The 17385-nt window shown below is 37.4% G+C and overlaps 1 protein-coding gene across 1 annotated transcript in view; it reads left to right on the top strand.

Moving 5' to 3' along the window:
* The window catches only part of LOC127229273 (nibrin-like), a 34011-nt gene extending 20307 nt beyond the window's left edge, over positions 1–13704 (top strand). Inside the window, 8 exon segments of the mRNA XM_051194335.1 lie at positions 1547–1819; positions 3282–3684; positions 3686–3721; positions 5948–6019; positions 7477–7629; positions 9725–9838; positions 12637–12686; positions 13537–13704. Of these exon segments, the coding sequence (XP_051050292.1) occupies positions 1547–1819; positions 3282–3684; positions 3686–3721; positions 5948–6019; positions 7477–7629; positions 9725–9838; positions 12637–12686; positions 13537–13564 (1129 nt within the window). The 3' untranslated portion in view covers positions 13565–13704.
* The last annotated feature ends 3681 nt before the right edge of the window (positions 13705–17385 follow it).

Raw genomic sequence — 17385 nt, 5'->3', positions numbered from 1 at the left:
TTTTATCTTCTTTTTAAAAATTATTTTTATGTGCATTTACATTTTTGCCTACATGTATGTCTGGGCAAGAGTGTCAGATCCACTGGAATTGGAGTTACAAACAGTTGAGCTGCCATGTGGGTGCTGGGAATTGAACCTGGATCCTCTGCAAGAGCAGCCAGTACTCTCTTAACTACTGAGCCATCTCTCCAGCCTCTGTGATTATTTTTTTATTAGTTATTATTATTAAGTTCTAATATATGCCTAATTTATAAAGTAGTAGTATGTACCTATAGAAAAATTTATTCATTGGTTTCAGTCCTCAGGTCTCTGATAAGTCTTGGGATGTATCCCTCATGAATATGGGGATATTATTATAAATGTCATTGTGTAGAATTGTTACAGGGAGCCCACCAGAAATCACCATTCAGACACAGCCTATAGCCAACTGAAAGACTTTTCCAGGCAGCTGGAAAGTATTAAGTAGTTTGACCTAAGTGTAACCCTGAGCATTTAGACCAAGGGGCTTCTGAAAGCAAAAAGCACATCCTAGTATCTCGCTCAGCAGCTACAGGACAAGGTTTGCACAAGCAGGCAGTTTAACAAACTAAGATAAGCTAGCTAGGGCTTCTTAGCCTTGGATCTTAGAATAGAGTTGAGCGATTTGCCATGGGATTCTTCATCAGGAAGATCAAATTCTGTTTAAACCCAAAATGGTCTCAGCAAGAGGAGGAACTTCTGCACTGGCATGCATGCCCTGTTACATATTTTGGGAGGTTAAGTATTAGGTTAGCCTGGATATCCAAGTAGTTAATAATCATTTATATGTGTAGCTTTTCAGTGGTTTCTCTTATTTGAAAAATTCTGTTACTTTTTGTTTTGTTGTTTACGAGAAAGGATTACCATTTTGTATTCTGTGATAGTTTTCACTTAATTCTTATTTTCAACATTACACAAAAATGTGTTACTATTAAAGTATTTAATAACACTGTTAGATTGTGTTTAACTTTCAGTATTATATTGGATGGGCAGAACTTATAAAAAAATCAGTTAATTTTTAGTTGCTTGAAAGACAGCTTTATTGGGTTTTTGGTCTGTTCAATCATATTTTACAAAACAATGCCTATCTAAATGTTTTCCTGGTTTTCTGAGTTCTGTAGCAGAGACTATTATCTGGTTAGATAGACTCCTGTCAGTCTGTCCAGGGTGATACTGGAATAATAGTTTTCCTGATTTTCTATATTTTATTACAACAGTTTTACATGAAAATAACTTTAAAATGTTTAAATAAAATAAGTGTATAGGCCTACCACCTTGATTAGTCTGGAGCAGGATACTAGGTTCAGGCTGTAAGTACTTGGCAGTTATTTCTAGGAGAATGTGCCTGAAGGTGTTTGCTACCAGGAGGGAGACTTAGGACCTTAGATAGCAGGTGTGTTCCTTTCCTGGATCATTAATTAAACTATTATCTAATCTTCTAAAGCTGTATTTATCAGAAAATTTAGAGAACTTTGTTTTTAAATAAGAATCGCTGCTAATTGTTTGCCTTTCCTTTCTTATCCTATAGTATGTCTTTTAGTGAAAGACCAAAAGAAGTGAAGATGTCTGGAGTGGAACAAAGCATTAGGAAGCCTTCACAGGAAACTTATAGTGTGAAGGGGGCCCCCCAATCCAGCGCCAAGACTAATAATGTGGTGTCACATACCCTGGTTAGGGAGAAGAGCTCAAACTATCAGCTTTCCCCAGTGAAATTCCCTGCTGCTAATAGAAGTAAAGATTGCACTTCGCAGCAGCAGCAGAACTCCATCAAAAACTACTTCCAGCCATGCACCAAAAAGAGGTATGTTGCCGGGTGGTGGTGGCGCATGCCTTTAATCCCAGCACTCAGGAGGCAGAGGCAGGTGGATCTATGAGGCCAGACTGATCTACTGAGTGATGAGTTCTAGGACAGCCTCCAAAGCTACTGAGAAACTCTGTTAAAAAAAAAAAGAGAGAGAGAGAGAGGAGAGAGAGATGTTGTCAGTAATTCTTCAACTGTACCTCTGAAGAAAATATTCAGATAGATAATTGTAGAGTAGTATTTTTTTAGCTGTTCTGTTGAAATAGAAATAGTGTCTGTGGAAAGCCTGTATTTCTCACTTTAAAAATTATATTTTCTCTCTCGTGTGTTTGTGTGTGTGGGTGTGTGTGTGTGTGTGTGTGTGTGTGTGTGTGTGTGTGTGTGTGTGAGAGAGAGAGAGAGAGAGAGAGAGGAGAGAGAGAGAACTCTTTTAGGGTCAGAAGACAACATGTTGGAATGAGTTCTCTGCACCATGTGGGTCCCTTGAATTACTACAAACTGTCAAAATTAGTGGCCTTTATCAGCTGAGCCATTTCACCAGCCGGGTGATTTTATTTCTGAGCTCATTCAGTCTCTGTTTTGTACTAATCTCATTCACTAGGCTCATTATACAGACTGTACTTCATTTTTCTTTATCTCCTACTTTAGCCTTTGTTTTGTGTGCTGGCTATTTAAGAAAGCTTAGCCAAACCTAAGTTCCAGAATCATCTTTTTTCATTTTTGTTTATAATAACCTGTCTTGCAAGGTAAAAAGAATAATTTACTCTGTTGTAATCTTTATTTTCTTCCCCTCTGCCTGTTCAGATGTCTCTCTCTCTCTCTCTCTCTCTCTCTCTCTCTCTCTCTCTCTCTCTGTCTTAGCATACATTTGCAGCCAGCTCTGTACTTAAATCTTTGGCAACCTAGAAAGCAGAGAACCAAGTGTGAGTCCTGGACTGTTGTAAAAGTGTGTAAACAAAGTATTTAGTGCTTCCTGAGTAAGTGACATGCTGTTGTATAGAGTACTGTTAGTGATATTGCACATAGTATTTACAGTATTCAGTTGGTGCTATACTCTAGATTTAGCCTATTTGGCTTAATTTTTTTTGACACCAGCTCTCATTAACCCATCAGGTTACTGTCCCAGATATAATTTTAATTGTCCATGAATTTCCTGCACTGCTAAATAAGCTATTGCCTTCTGCCAATGGGTCCCATGTAGTCTTATATATTTATCTTTTCCTTTACCTTAATTTATCAGCTGATTCTACATTAACAGAAACAACAGGGCACTCCATATGTTTTAGCCATAGACCCCATCAGTCCTGTCAACACTGTAGAAAGATTATGAAGTACACACCATTCTAAAGGTTTGATTTCCAGTGACACTGTTGATAGTCAGAAGCAGGTTGTGAATGAGTAGTAAATACTGAGAAATTAAACAAAATTCCTCTCTCTGGTTTGTTTTCTTTTGAAACCTAAGGGAAAGGGATGAAGAAAATCCAGCAATGTCCTCATCCAAATCATCAAGAATGGAACTGTCTTGTTCTCTTCTAGAACAAACACAGCCTACTATACCCTCAGTGTGGAAAAGCAAGGAGCATCCATCTCAGAGTGAGCCTGTGGATGAGGAAACAGACAGGTTATTTGTGGGTGATAGAGACATAAAACCAAATGGGAAGAGTCCTGCCAGTAAATCACTTTCCATGGAAAATCTTAAACCAAAAAAAAGAACAATTGATTTGGCCATGGAAGAGGAAGTACTGGAAGAGTTACCCAAGAGTGCAGAACCAGAGCTGGCAGTTCAAGTGAAAGTTGAAAAGCAAGAGACGGATGTCAGCATCAGAAAAAAGCCAAGAATAGATGTTGGAAGGAGTACTCACCTTTAGTGGTGACATGGTACCAGAAAGCAACAAAATAACTGTAAGTAATGGTTTATTTTATGAGACAAGATCTCAGGTACCCCAGGCTGATCTCAGATTTTAATGTATAGCCAAGGATGACCTTAAACTCCTGCCTTTATGTCCTAAATGCTGGGACTACAGTCCAGATTTTGTTTGTTTTATTTTTCAAGATCGTTTCTCTAGCTTTGGAGATTGTCCTGGAACTCACTCTGTAGACCAGGCTGGCCTTGTACTCACAGAGGTCTGCCATCCTCTGCCTCCCAAGTGCTGGAATTAAAAGCATGCACCATCACTGCCCTGCCGACAGTCCAGATTTTATATAGCTTTGCTTCTTTTCCTTAAATTCTGTTCCAAATTGATCCATTGCTCACCATGAACACAGACCTACAGAAAAGTGGCTGTAGTTTCAGTCACAGACATCTTTGCTCTTTGCCTTTACTTCATAGTCCTCAGTGCCTACTTTTGTTATACATTTGTTCAGAGTTTCTGTCACTCATGTCTTTAGAATTCATATAGGAAAAGACAAGAATTGTGCACTATGTACCCATTGACACCACTAAAATAGTGTTTTGTACAGCAGCAAAGGCCTGTCATTTAATACTTAAGAGTTGTGTGATAATGATATCAGACAATACATTTTACTGTGGTATATGATTTTATAGCAGTTACTGTTCTAAAACTTGTGACAAACTGATATAAGCAAGGGTGCAGTGAAACCACTGGCTTGACCACTCCACAGGTGGGGAAAGATCCTTGTTGTAGGTATGAGCAAGAGAATAACCAAAGGCACTTGTAGGGAGTCCAAAGCAGCTATGGCTACCTCTCTGAAGCTGAGAGGAGCCTAGCAAACAGGAATCTCTGTTTGAAACAGAGAAAAATTGGGGAGAGGGAAGCCTGTAAACTGGAGTAGCCTGGGAGTTTAGAGTGGAAGCGGAGATGTGAAAAGCCAGGATACTAGTGTGGACACTTTGATACACATAACAGGAACAAATAAGTAGGGACCAGAGGAGCATGGAGGTTAGCATGGCACATTGATGTGAAACCAGATGCTCTATTTGCCCAACTGCAGTAGGACAAGATATGATAAGTGGCTCCTCTTGGCAAAAGAAATCTGTTTCACAGGAATGTTGCCTGTGAATATTATAGTCCGGCTGGAGCTGAGCCTAGATTTTCATCTTAAGATACTGCTGCTTTGTTTGGGGTGGAGGGTAGCATTGGTTCTGCTTGGACCTAACAGTGGCATTATAAATGAAAAAAAAAAAAAAAAAAAAGATAAAAAATACAATGTAGGAGTTAAGAGAGAGTGAACAACAGTTAGGATCTGTTTAATAGACCACTATATTCTAGTACTAACTTGTTCATTCCAAAGAACTTTCTGATTTCATTGTACAGTATTAAGAATATTTTATTTTTCTAGGAGGCAGAGGCAGATCTCTGTGAGTTTGAGGCCAGACTGGTCTACAGAGTGAGTTCCTAGCCAGCCAAGGCTGTACAATAAGACCCTGACTCAAACAAACAAACCCCTTTTATTGTAAGGTAATTGCTGATTGTCTTTATATGAAAGAAGTAGTATAGAGAGGATCCATGTGCCCTTCAGTTGTTTTCCTAATTACTTGAACAGCTTGATACAATATAGCATCACAAATAAGAGTACTGCAGCTAACCAACCAACCCTACTCAGTATGAGATTATTGTTCATTTGATTTTCTTAAACTGTTTTGAGAATTTATCTTTGTAAATGTGTACAATAAAGGATTGTGGAGCAACAGTTTACTGATATTCTACCATCCCAGCCAAAAATAGTATCTTCTTTATTTAAAAAAAAAAAAATTTTTTTTTTTTTTTTTTTTTTGCAATATAGATCAACTATTAATGTACTTTTCTGGCTATGATTTTATAACTTTATGTTGTATTCACATTTTGTCAAATATTCTCTATATATAACATATACTTTCAGGGGCACAGAATGGTTGTTTTTAAGGGGTTTTCTTGTTTTGATTTTTTTTTTAAAAAAAATTTATTTTATGTGCATTGGTGTGAAGGTGTCAGATCCCTAGAACTGGAGTTACAGATAGTTGTGAGCTGCCATGTGGAAGCTGGAAATTGAACCCTGGTCCTCTGGAAAAGCAGACAGTGCTCTTCACCCCTCAGCCATGTCTCCAGCCCTTGCTTTTAATGTTTTTATAAAGATTATTTGTCACTCCTTAAACAATGTTTTGTTTTGTTTTTTTAATTTTATTTTAAGCAAGAAGATGAAACAGAAAAGAGAGTTGAACTCAAGAGAGAATTACTGTGGTCGACAAAAGATGAAACAGCTGTAAGGAAATTCTTATTCTTACAAATGTTTGACTTAAAAGGATTATCACCATACAGATTTTTGTCAGGTTACACTCTTATTAAGTATTTCCTTATATAATTGTGATCCATTCATGATTTTGCCTCTTCTGGAAAGAGATTGTTATAGCCATGAGGTAGTCAAGAGCATTGAAAACCTTAGGTTTAACTCTTCTCTCTGTACTGTATGGGTATGCAGTCTCAATCAAATCATCTTTTTTTAAGGAGTTTTAAAATCATTCTTTAAAAGAGTCATTTGTTTATACAATGACTGAAGCTTTTCTACCAGGGTTGTTGTTTATAGTAAATATGGTAATGGATATGTGATACCTGCAAATTCCAAAAGAATCAGACCAGATTTACTTAAGGTTCTGATTACATTCCATTATTATTAGATGAGCCTTTTGGGGTGGCTTTTTCTTTTAGTTCTTTCTGACTGCACTTACCTTACATATACATTATATAGTTCATCAATTAAAAAAAATTAATAGCTGGGTGTGGCCTTTGCCTTTAATCCTAACACTAGTAAAACAGAGGTGGACTCTGAATTCTAAGCAAGCCTGGTCTATATAGCAAGTTTCAGGTTAATCAGGATTCTGTAGTAAGACCATTTCTCAATACAAGAGAAAAGAACTAGGTTGTGTCTTGATTTGTAAGTATTATCTTGGATTATATTATAAGTAAAATGAATTGCAGATCCAGGCTGTGAATTTTAAGTCATTATAGTCATGACTATTAATAGGAACTATTACTGTGAATACATTTTTGCCAGTGAGAAATCAGTTTAATTCTATAACATAACTTATGTTTCAAGATTCAAGGAACTCTTGAAGTATGTCCATGCTTATTTCTGCTCATGGTAGTGTTTCACCTTAAAAAGTTGGAAATGTGCATCACAATTCTATATTCTGTAATACATTTGTAAAAATGTCTTGTAATATGAAACCGCAGATGTTAACAGTGCAAAACTGCACTTATTACCAATGTAATAGTAATAAATGACATAAGCAAAGAATCTCATTGAACAGGTTATTAATAACCATATGTATTCATTCAGAAATGGTTTCTAGATGTCATAAAAATATAAATATTGTAGGTGGAAACTTGTAGAATAGAATATTTAATAATCCTGATGCACAGTGTTAATGGGAAGGAAGCAGATAGAAGGAAGCTTGCTGTGACGTACTACCCAAGCCACTAGATTAAAAAAAAAAAAAATACATATGAATTTTAGCCTTCTTTTCTAGGTGGACATGCTATGGCTGGTTTTAGTGCTATAGCTCTCCTAAGCAATTTTCTGGTTTTGATCCCAAATACAAAGTTCAGATACCAGGAGCAATTCTCAGTTTTCTTTTGGGTATTCGGACTTTTCCTGTAGATCTCTAAATGACAAGTTATTTCCCTTTTCTTCCTTATGTAACCATTTAATCCCCATTTAAGAACAGTGATGAACTTCAAGACAGCAGTGAGCTGCTTCCAAGAAAAGTGCTACTAACTGAATTTAGATCATTGGTTGTCAGTAGCTACAATTCCAGAAATCTGTGCGTACTAAATGATTGTGGTCAAATGAAGAATTTCAAGAAATTCAAGAAGGTAAGTTGTCTTCACAGACTGTCTCAAAAGGGCAATGTTCAGATTGTTGTCAAAAACACAACACTAGCACTAAATACAAATAAAAATATTTGATATTTGGGTTTCTTTTTACACTTTAAATTAATTTACTGTTATATTATGTTGATGTTAGAGGACAAAACATACAGGAGTCAGTTCTTTCCACGATGTAGGTAAGTTTTGGGGTATAAACTCTGATTGTCAGGCTTGATGGCAAGTGCCTTTCCCTACAAACCATCTCACCAGCCTCTAAAAGCAGTATTTTGAAAACTTATGATGTTTCTTCTGTTTCAAACAGTTAAAAAAAAATTATGAAAAAACAACCCAAGCTATTTGTAAATATAGAGCACTTTAAAAATTTATTTAAAGATTACTTTGTTCTGAGCTTGCCATTTCCCAAAGTTAGAATCAATTAGGCTTTATCTCTAACAACAGGATCTTCCTGGTTCTTCAACTCAGAAAGTTAAAAAGATAAGGGAGTTGTTTAAAGTTAATTTTTCAAATTTAGTAGTGAAATTATAGCATTTTTATTGTTGGTAGAATATATGTGGAACTGTGTATTCTATTAATGTCAGCCCTGATATATGTATACTGTATTTACGTCATTCCCCTTCCCTTTACCCCCTCCAACTCCTCCCATTTCTCCCCACTGCTTTTCAAATTCATGGCCTCCTTTTCTTTGGTTATTATTGTTTCACACACACAAATTAATATGTCGTTACAACCTACTAAGTCCATTTAGTGGCACTCCTACTAGGTACTAAATATTAGTTTTCAAACAGGATTGATTCTTCCAACTCCTCTGTCCAAAGTGCATGATATCTTCAGCAGTAGAGACTTAACCTCAGCTTTAGGAAGCAACCAAGGGCAATGTCAGTAGTCTATATTATTTTGGGAGTTGCTTGGACTCCTCTGACCAATCATAAAGAGATTTCTCATGCCAGGCACTGGATTTTTTGTTAAAGTTAATGGCTCTTGGGGAGAACATTTTCACTAATAAGTATAGCTTCACTTTTTAAAAAAATAAACACACACACACACACACACACACATATTCATCTGTCTCTGTTGTAAGTTAGTTCTCCCTGAGTAAACATCTATTCAGCTTATCTGTTTTTCCCATCCTTATTACTCCAGGATATCTGGTATCAGAAGTGGGATGTCCCCACCCTTAATGGGCTTGGTCTGTGCAACAGGTTCAGACAGAGTGAATATCTCACTACACACACACACACACACACAATACCTGGAACTTCAACCCTCCTGTCTCCACCTCTGGAGTATTGGAATTGTAGGTATTCACCACCATGTCCAGTGCTGGATCAGACTCAGGATTTCACCTATACTAGGCAGACACTGCCAGTTCAGCTGTGGCTCCAGTGCTGTTGTTTTGTTTTAGAACACTTTCCTGCTTTTTATTTACTTATTTATTTTGCGTGTAAAGATATCCATATGCCACAGAACATAAGTCTGGAAGTCAGAGGACAAAATGTTGGAGTTGTGTGCCTCTTCTAACACTATGAGTCATGGGTATTGAACTCATGTTTCCAGGCTTGGTGGCAAGCACCTTTACCCCCCAGGCCAGTTCTATTTTTGTCTTTTGAGATGAGTCTTCCGTGAAGTATGGAGCCAGCCTAGAATTCACTATGTGCCCAGGCTTGTTTTTTGAGTTCAATATCTTCTGTCTTGGCCTCTCAAGTGCTGGAATTGTTGGTTAAACTTTGAAAATCTTAGAATAACATACAGTGCTTTAAACTATAGTTTGTTTTCCATGAGTTGCTTTGATTGCTAGAAAACAAACTAAAGCGATTTTTAAATAAAGCCTACAAGTTAAAAACTGTTGTTTTTGTGTTTGTGTAAGCCCTAGTTGTATGTCTAAATCTAGATATAGTAATAGCTAGAAAAGAAAAGGTGAAAATAGATGGGTCTGCCAAAGTTTTCTGTGTCTCATTTCTACTAATAGAATAGTATGCACCTTGATATTTATGCATGACTTAAACTTTCATTTTAGGTCTTTTAAAAAGTATTTGTTTCCCGTTTATTAATATACCTAACCTTACTACTTTCTATTTACTAGGTCATGTTTCCTGGAGCAGGAAGGCTTCCACACATCATAGGAGGATCAGATCTAATAGCTCATCAAGCTCGAAAGAATACAGAGTTAGAAGAGTGGTTGAAACATGAAATGGAGGTTAGTAAGAAAAGGTCAAGCCTCACCTTTTGAATTGCACTTTAGCCCTTGTTTTCTCTTTTTAGGATGGATGGTGTATATGCGTGTCTAAGTATATGTGTGGGTGTGTGTTTATTATTACCTACTTTTTTGTATTTACTTACTTTTGAGGAAGGGTTTCATACTGAACCTGGAGTGCTGGCTGGTGAGCTGTCAATCTTCCCATGTCTGCCCCCTACTGCAGAGGTTATTTGTGTGTGCCTAGCTTTTATGTGGGTTCTAGGCCTCTAAACTCAGGCTGTCATGTTTGCACAGCATGCCCTTTATCCACAGAACTCTCTCCCATTCCCCAACGAAATTCTTATAAGCAAACTTCAGTGCCTTTAGTTCATTCATTTAGAGAAGTTATTCCATTACAGAACATTACAATTAACCTGTATTTTCCATACTTAAGAGAATTACAGCTTGAAAAGCAAGTGGGATCTAAATAGAGTAATCGTAAATCCTATTGTAAAGGGCAAAGAAATACTGAAACCACAAAAATGTAAGTAAGGAAGCATGGCACTGAGAAGGCTGGCTGTCAGGGCACCTGGAAGTGCTTCCATGTAGACCCGGGTGGGAGCGAGCGCCCTTTCAGTCTGGGAGCTGCCTCCCAGCAGTTCTGATCTTTCTCGCTGTTTTCCAGTACACCTAACATTTTCCTGTTTCCCCTATAGTTTCTTCTGCAACACCAGTAAAATTTTATCAACTTTAACTTTGTTTGACTATAATTTCAGTAATTTCTTTATACTATCATAAAGTTTACTGTTTCTGTCTTCAACACTAATTGTTTACATCCATCCATGGAGTTTTAATTTGGACTTGGATCCTTTCATTGCTGAAGTGCTACAGTATCCTCCTGTTTCTATTTTCCTCCCTCTTTGTAGTTCCTCTCAAGCCCCTTTCTCAGCTCTAAATCTGGACACAGACCAGTCCTCTAGAGAGTCACATAGCACAGCTGTTAAAATCCAGGATTCCCAGCCAGGTGGTAGTGGAATATGCCTGTAATCCCAGCACTCGGGTTCAGGAGGCAGAGGTAGGCAGATCTCTGTGAGCTTGAGGACAGCCTGGTCTACAGAACAAGTTCCAGGACAGCCAGGAACTGTTACACAGAGAAACCCTGTCTTGAAAAAAAAAAAAAAAAATAGTACCCTTTGTCCTGAAGCTTTAAGATTTTTTTTTAGAAAAATGATATAAGCAGCTTTTTTAAAAACAATTATTATATGCGTGTTTTGTATCTTCTTTTTTATATTTGACTACTGTAGTAGAAAATGTCAAAAGATGTGATTTCATTTTGATGTTTCACAATATGCATAAAAAAATTCACTGTTCTGTATTTTACTACTATTATTATTACATTTTCTTTAGTTTGCTTGTATGTGTATATGTATGTGCACTTGTGTTCTCACACACATGTGGCATGCTACAGTGCTCAAGTGTAGGTCAGAGGATAAGTTGCAGGAAAATGTACTTGTCTTCTTCCATGTGGCCCAAGAGTCATGCATAGGATAAATACATAAATAATTATAAGAGCCAGAGGTTGGTGCATGTTGTAGAAGTTGTGTAGCAGCTGGTTTGAGGTGATTTGTTGCAGCTGTTCTATTTAAATAAAGGTCCAGAGTCATTGTCAATGAAGTAAAGACTGTCTTCCTCATTGTGAAGTAGGCACTGAGGATATACTGAATAAACTGACCTTGAAAGTCACTAGATGTGGGGAAAGAGGAATGGGGGCTTCTATCTGGGTAGAGGGAGAAATACAAATAAAAGCAGAAGGAATGGAGGAAATTCTATTTGTGACTCTGTTTTGATTAACAAAACAAGCACACAGTATCCACAAAGAGGCAAGAGATGATTGGGGAAGCAAGATTTAAGGTTTGCATATTCTAAGGGTCAGACTCAAGAGCTGTTTTGTCTTTGGATGATAGAAGTCATGGAGTGGTAATGAACGGCATGTGATAGGATCACACTGAACCTGAGAAAGGAGCTTTTGTTGGGAGCTTTCCCTGTCGTCCTAACTCTATATGGTGCTTTAGGAGCTTGGTGTGAGGTCTGTTGAAAATGATTGTAGCCAAAAAACTTCTCTGTCCTTATTTAGAAGTAAGAGAAAGGAAGATCTTTTGCCTGTAATGCTGCTGAGTTTGAAGACAACGTGGTTATTGCATTTTTCAAGCTCACGTTTACTGGAATGAGGCAATGACTATGACTCAGAACAAGTTAGACAGAATAGAGTTAACATATGACTGGTGTCTCTTAAATCCACAATTCAAAATGTACTTTGTGGTGTGTGTGTTCATGTGCATTCATGTGCACACACTTCCATACTATTGCATGTGTACAGAGGACAGCTTGGTGTCTGTTCTCTCCCTCTATCATGTGGATCCTAGGTATTGAACTCAGGTCATCAAGCTTGTTGGCATACACCCTCTCTCATGGGGCCATCATGCTGTTCCTAAATCCCTAGTTTTAATGAAGCCCATGTACCATCATCATTCTTAACACCAGAGCACTGAACTTCCTGCCAGAAAGAATGTTTACAATCTCATTGACCTAGCAGTGTTACGTAGGTTGTCTTGAAATTGAGTAGACAGATGTTTCATTACAACACTTTAGCAGTAATCTTAACATGAAGTTAAAATATCGGGGTCAGCTGAGTAGGAGAGATTACAGGAGAAAAAAACCTCCAAGTGACATGTTGGATACAGAAATCTGGAGGGTGGCTGTATAATCAATAGAACAGGCACTTCACTGAGCAAATGATTCACTTCTGTTTACTCTGACAGGTACAAAGACAGCAAGCAAAAGAAGATAGTCTTGCTGATGATCTGTTTAGGTAAGATTTGACTTTGCTCTCAATACTGTTGAGAAATGTCCATTTAATTCAGTTATATTCATGACAATCAAATAGTTGTTTCTTCTGTTCTTAGAAGACAGACCTAATCTCTTCACATAAAGAAGTTTTAAACTCGTGTATTTTTATTACTAGCACATATTGGTTGAATTTCTGGGCTATAGAGTTAAGGTTGATTAAATTTTATCATAAGATGTTTAAATTGTGCATGGTGTCATCCAGGCAAAGGAAGGTTCCTAAAGTATTTAGATTATCAATATATGTGAGGTTTTTCTTATAATAGAATTAAATGAACAGATTTTGAAACAGAAAAATAAGGATCCAGACTATTTGTTGAGTTTTAATTTGACAAGCGATGAAAATGAAAGGTTGGTTTTGTTTTGTTTTGTTTTATTTGCTTTGTGGCAGATTTTAGGGGAGTTGTTAGCAGTGATCATCATTTAATATATTTTGAACATTTCTGAAAAACTAATAAACATTGTAAATCTCTCAAATAGTAGTGAACTCCTGTATCAGGTAGACACTGACAAAGACAGAATAATATTTTCTCAATTTTTCTTCTTCTTTCTTTTTTTTTTTTTTTTTACATTTACTCCTTGTGTATATGCTATTGTTTTAATGTAGTGCTTCATATGATTATTGTTAATGATGATGTTTTTACCATGTATTCATTTAAACAACACCAAGGGATAAACAGAAACAAAACTGTTTATCATACAACTTTAAGGACAACATTGATAATCTTGTGTGCTTGCTAAAGTAAAGCCCTTTAATGGGATCCCTTAGTGAAATGTCCTTTAACCCTTTTTTTTTTTTTTTTTTTTTTTTGCAGATATAATCCTAATGTAAAAAGAAGATAATTGAACTTTGTAAAGGAAGCTATAGAAACACATTTCTTAGCAAACATTTATTTCAGGCCAACTGGGATATATGAATGTAATACATAGAAATAATAAATGCTTTAAGGCTTCAACTTATTAAATAAAGTGAATAAACTCCATTCCTTTTGTGTGGTAATATTGCCTCTGGGGGATTTATTAATAAATTAAAAATTTATTAAAATATTTCATTTTAAATGTGTTTCTTACTTATTAGTAATTACAACAGTCATAGTGCCCAAGATTCTGAAACTGAATTAAGGGTAAAAACCAGAGTGCCTTTCTACTAGCTACTTGGTTTACTGGGTGGGGATATATCTATATCTATCTATATATGGTACTTACTTCCTTTGAATTATTCTTATTCAAATTCCTGTGCATAACATTTTTTAGGAATTACTTGTTTCACTTTAGATTAGAAAATAGACATATCATTGTAACTTTTTCTTTTCCATTATTCTATTAGCTTCCCTAAACTAATGTGACTAAAATAAAATGACTTTAGTGGTGAAACATCTCTCAAATCATAGTACAAGAGATTGAGGTCGTATGCCAGCTTCACACTGTGGTTATATCTCACCAAAGAGAGATGGACCTGTTTTGGGGTGGTTTTACTGAGCACATTGACTTTGTCTCAGCTTCTTAAGATTCAAGTATGCCTCACATTGCCCTACATATGGAACTGGGGTGGGGGAATGGGAGGGGGAGGGTGGTCAAGGTGCATGTGAGGGGGCAGAGAGGGTAAAAAGGAGGGAGAGAGGGGGGAACTGAGATTGACATGTAAAATAATAAATTAAAAGAATTAAATTAAAAAAAAGATTCAAGTAAAGTTTAGGTAGTTAGAGTGTAATGTTGAGGTAGTTAGATTGTCTTTTGTCTAAAACAGAAAATGATAACAGGAAATGAAATTTTTTTCCAAATATTTTAGTACAGACAAGTGGATATCAACTCTGATTGTATATTGTACATTATATTCTAGAAAGTATAAGTGTTGTATTATAAGTTGAAACCTTTCTGGTCCATGGAAATTTTGCCTTCCTATCACTAACAATATTACCTTTTTTAGTTAGGAATATAATATAGGAGTAGTTAAGGCGTGTGTGTGTGTGTGTGTGTGTGTGTGTGTGTGTGTGTGTAGGGGGGTTTCTTCAGGTTTCTATTGCTCTGAAGAGACGCCATGACCACAGCAATTCTTTTTTTTTTTTCCCTTTTTTTTAAATTTTATATAACAAAGTCAATTAAATAAAAAACAAACATTTATACACAACATTTGGGAATTTGGGCGTTGTTCTTTCCAAACTACTTCCTGCGACCACAACAATTCTTATAAAGGAAAACATTTAATTGTGTGGCTTACATTTTCATAGATTTAGTCAATTATCATGGTGGGACGTGGCAGCGCGCAGGCAGACATGGTGCTAGAGAAGTAGCTGAGTGTCCTACATCTTGCAGGCAACAGGAATTGACTGAGACACTGGTTGGTATCTTGAACATCTATGATAACTCAAAGCCTTCCTCCACAGTGACACACTTCCTCCAACAATACCCAACCTACTCCAATAGACCATACCTCCTAATAGTGCTATACCTTTTAGGAGCCATTTTCTTTCAAACCACCACACACACACACACACACACACACACACACACACGCACACACACACACATATATACATGCTAGATCTTTTTGGAATATTGTGTGTGTCTCCTTTACAATTACATTTAAGCTACTTTCTACCTTTGACCAGACTTCAGAATATACTCATTTTATATAGATAAGTTATAAATATCATGGGCTTTTATTTTATTCTCATCCTGTATTATACTTTCTAATTCTTTGTTTATGAAATAGTAAGCATATATCTAAAGCATTGTTCTTCCTCAATGAAATAAAGGAACAGGCACTAAAGGTCTAGTCTCAAGATTCGGGGCTTTTATTACATTTATGTGCTGGGGGGCGTGGCCCAGTAATAGAGAACATTTGCTGTGGTGGAGAGAACTCAAGGATTCGTGCATGGTAGCAAGCACTCTTAGCAACTGAGCTACATCCCCAATCCAAATTTACATTTTTATAAAGTCACATTTGCCTATTTTCTTTGAATGTTTTCTATTGCACACATTGTTTAACTCCAAGACTAAATGGTAGTCCATAAAGTTACATTTTATTATTACCATAAATAAATTGGAAATCCCTCAATTTTTGAGTATGGTATAAAGTATATGTCAGGGGTAGTTTTCCCTGGTATGAATATCAAACAGTTTATTGGAAGAAGTGTTTTTTTTTTCTGCATTGAATCATCTCGGAAACTTTATAAAACATCAGTTAGGGATTATTTACATTTACCCATTCTTTCATCAAACTACTCTTTCTTGTAAGCCTTAAACCCTCATACTCCTGTTTTAAGTGCATGCACACAAGTTCACGGGTGTGTGGAGGCTTGAAGTTGATGTTGAAAGGCCTATTCCATCTTATCCACTGAGGTGGGGTCTCTAATCCACAGCTCACAGATAAGGCTAGCCATCTTGTTTTAGGGACTCCCATCTCTGCCTTCTGGGGCCCTGAACTCCAGTCCTCAATTTGTGAGGCAAGTGCTTGGATCTCTGAGCTATCTCCCCAGTCCCTGAAACCCAACACTTCAGTCCTCCTAGCAAGCGAGGAATCTGTTAGAATTTTAACTGGAATTATACTAGAAATCAATGGTAAGAACTGGTATCTTAAGGTCAGGCAGTGATGGCACATGCCTTTAATCCCAGTGCTCGGGATGCGGAGGCAGGTGGGTATCTGTGAGTTTGAAGCCAGCCTGATCTACATAATGAGTTCTAGGACGGCTAGGGCTGTGACACGGAGAAACCCTGTCTCAAAAAACACACAAAGAAACTGATACCTTTTTTTTTTTTTTTTTTTTTTTCTCTCTCTTTTTTTCCTTGAAACAGGGTTTCTCTATAGCCATGACTGTCCTGGAACTACTTTTGTAGATCAGACGGGCTCTTGCCTCCCAAGTGCTAGGACTACAGGTGTGTGCCACCACACCCAGCTAAGAACTGCTATCTTTAAAAGATCAAATCTGTATATCACTCACTAGAGCTCCCATTTCTTTCAACACTTCTGTACTTCTATTGTGAGAATTTGGTGTTTTAGTATGTGGACACCGAGAAAAGGTCTTTCCAAAAGTTTATCGTAAGAGTTTGTCCTGCTGGTGGGAAGAACCTAAAGGCCTGCTCCAACAGAGCCGAACTCTCACACACTGCCTGGGGTAGTTTGCTCTGGATGTTGGAAAGAAGCAAAGGGGCCCACCCAGGGCAAATCGGTCACCATTATGGTGAACAAATGTTATGGAGAGGTATGGGAGGGAGAAAGAGCAAAGAAGTTCAAGCCTTGTGCAGAGAGGTGGATCTGTAGAGGTAAAGGTGGGTACCATCCCAGGGCTACTGCTGAAGCCCCTGTCTGGGTTCATGGTCCTGCCACAGCCCCAGTCTGTGTTGATATGTAAGGCACCTGTTGCCATCAAGGATTGGGTGTGTATCTGGGATCTAAGTCCCCACCGGGGGTGATGTTGATGTCTGGAGGGCCACCCAACAGCTGGAGTGGACATCTATCTGAGTGGCCTGTGCTGTCACTAGGGTGATGGTAGCATCCAGACCGTGGCTGCTAGCTGGGGACCATATCTGAGTCCATGATCCTGTTACGGAGGGGTCTATGTTGGACATCCATGACCTGTATCACCACCACTGAATGCCACACAGATATCGGGGCTCGGACCCACCAACTCTGGCTATGTTTGTGACTGAATGATCATGCTGCT

The sequence above is a fragment of the Phodopus roborovskii genome, unplaced genomic scaffold (assembly GCF_943737965.1).
Source record: "Phodopus roborovskii unplaced genomic scaffold, PHOROB, whole genome shotgun sequence".
Taxonomy (NCBI): domain Eukaryota; kingdom Metazoa; phylum Chordata; class Mammalia; order Rodentia; family Cricetidae; genus Phodopus; species Phodopus roborovskii.
Note: the sequence above shows the minus strand (reverse complement) of the source record. Positions and strands in the feature narration are given on the sequence as shown.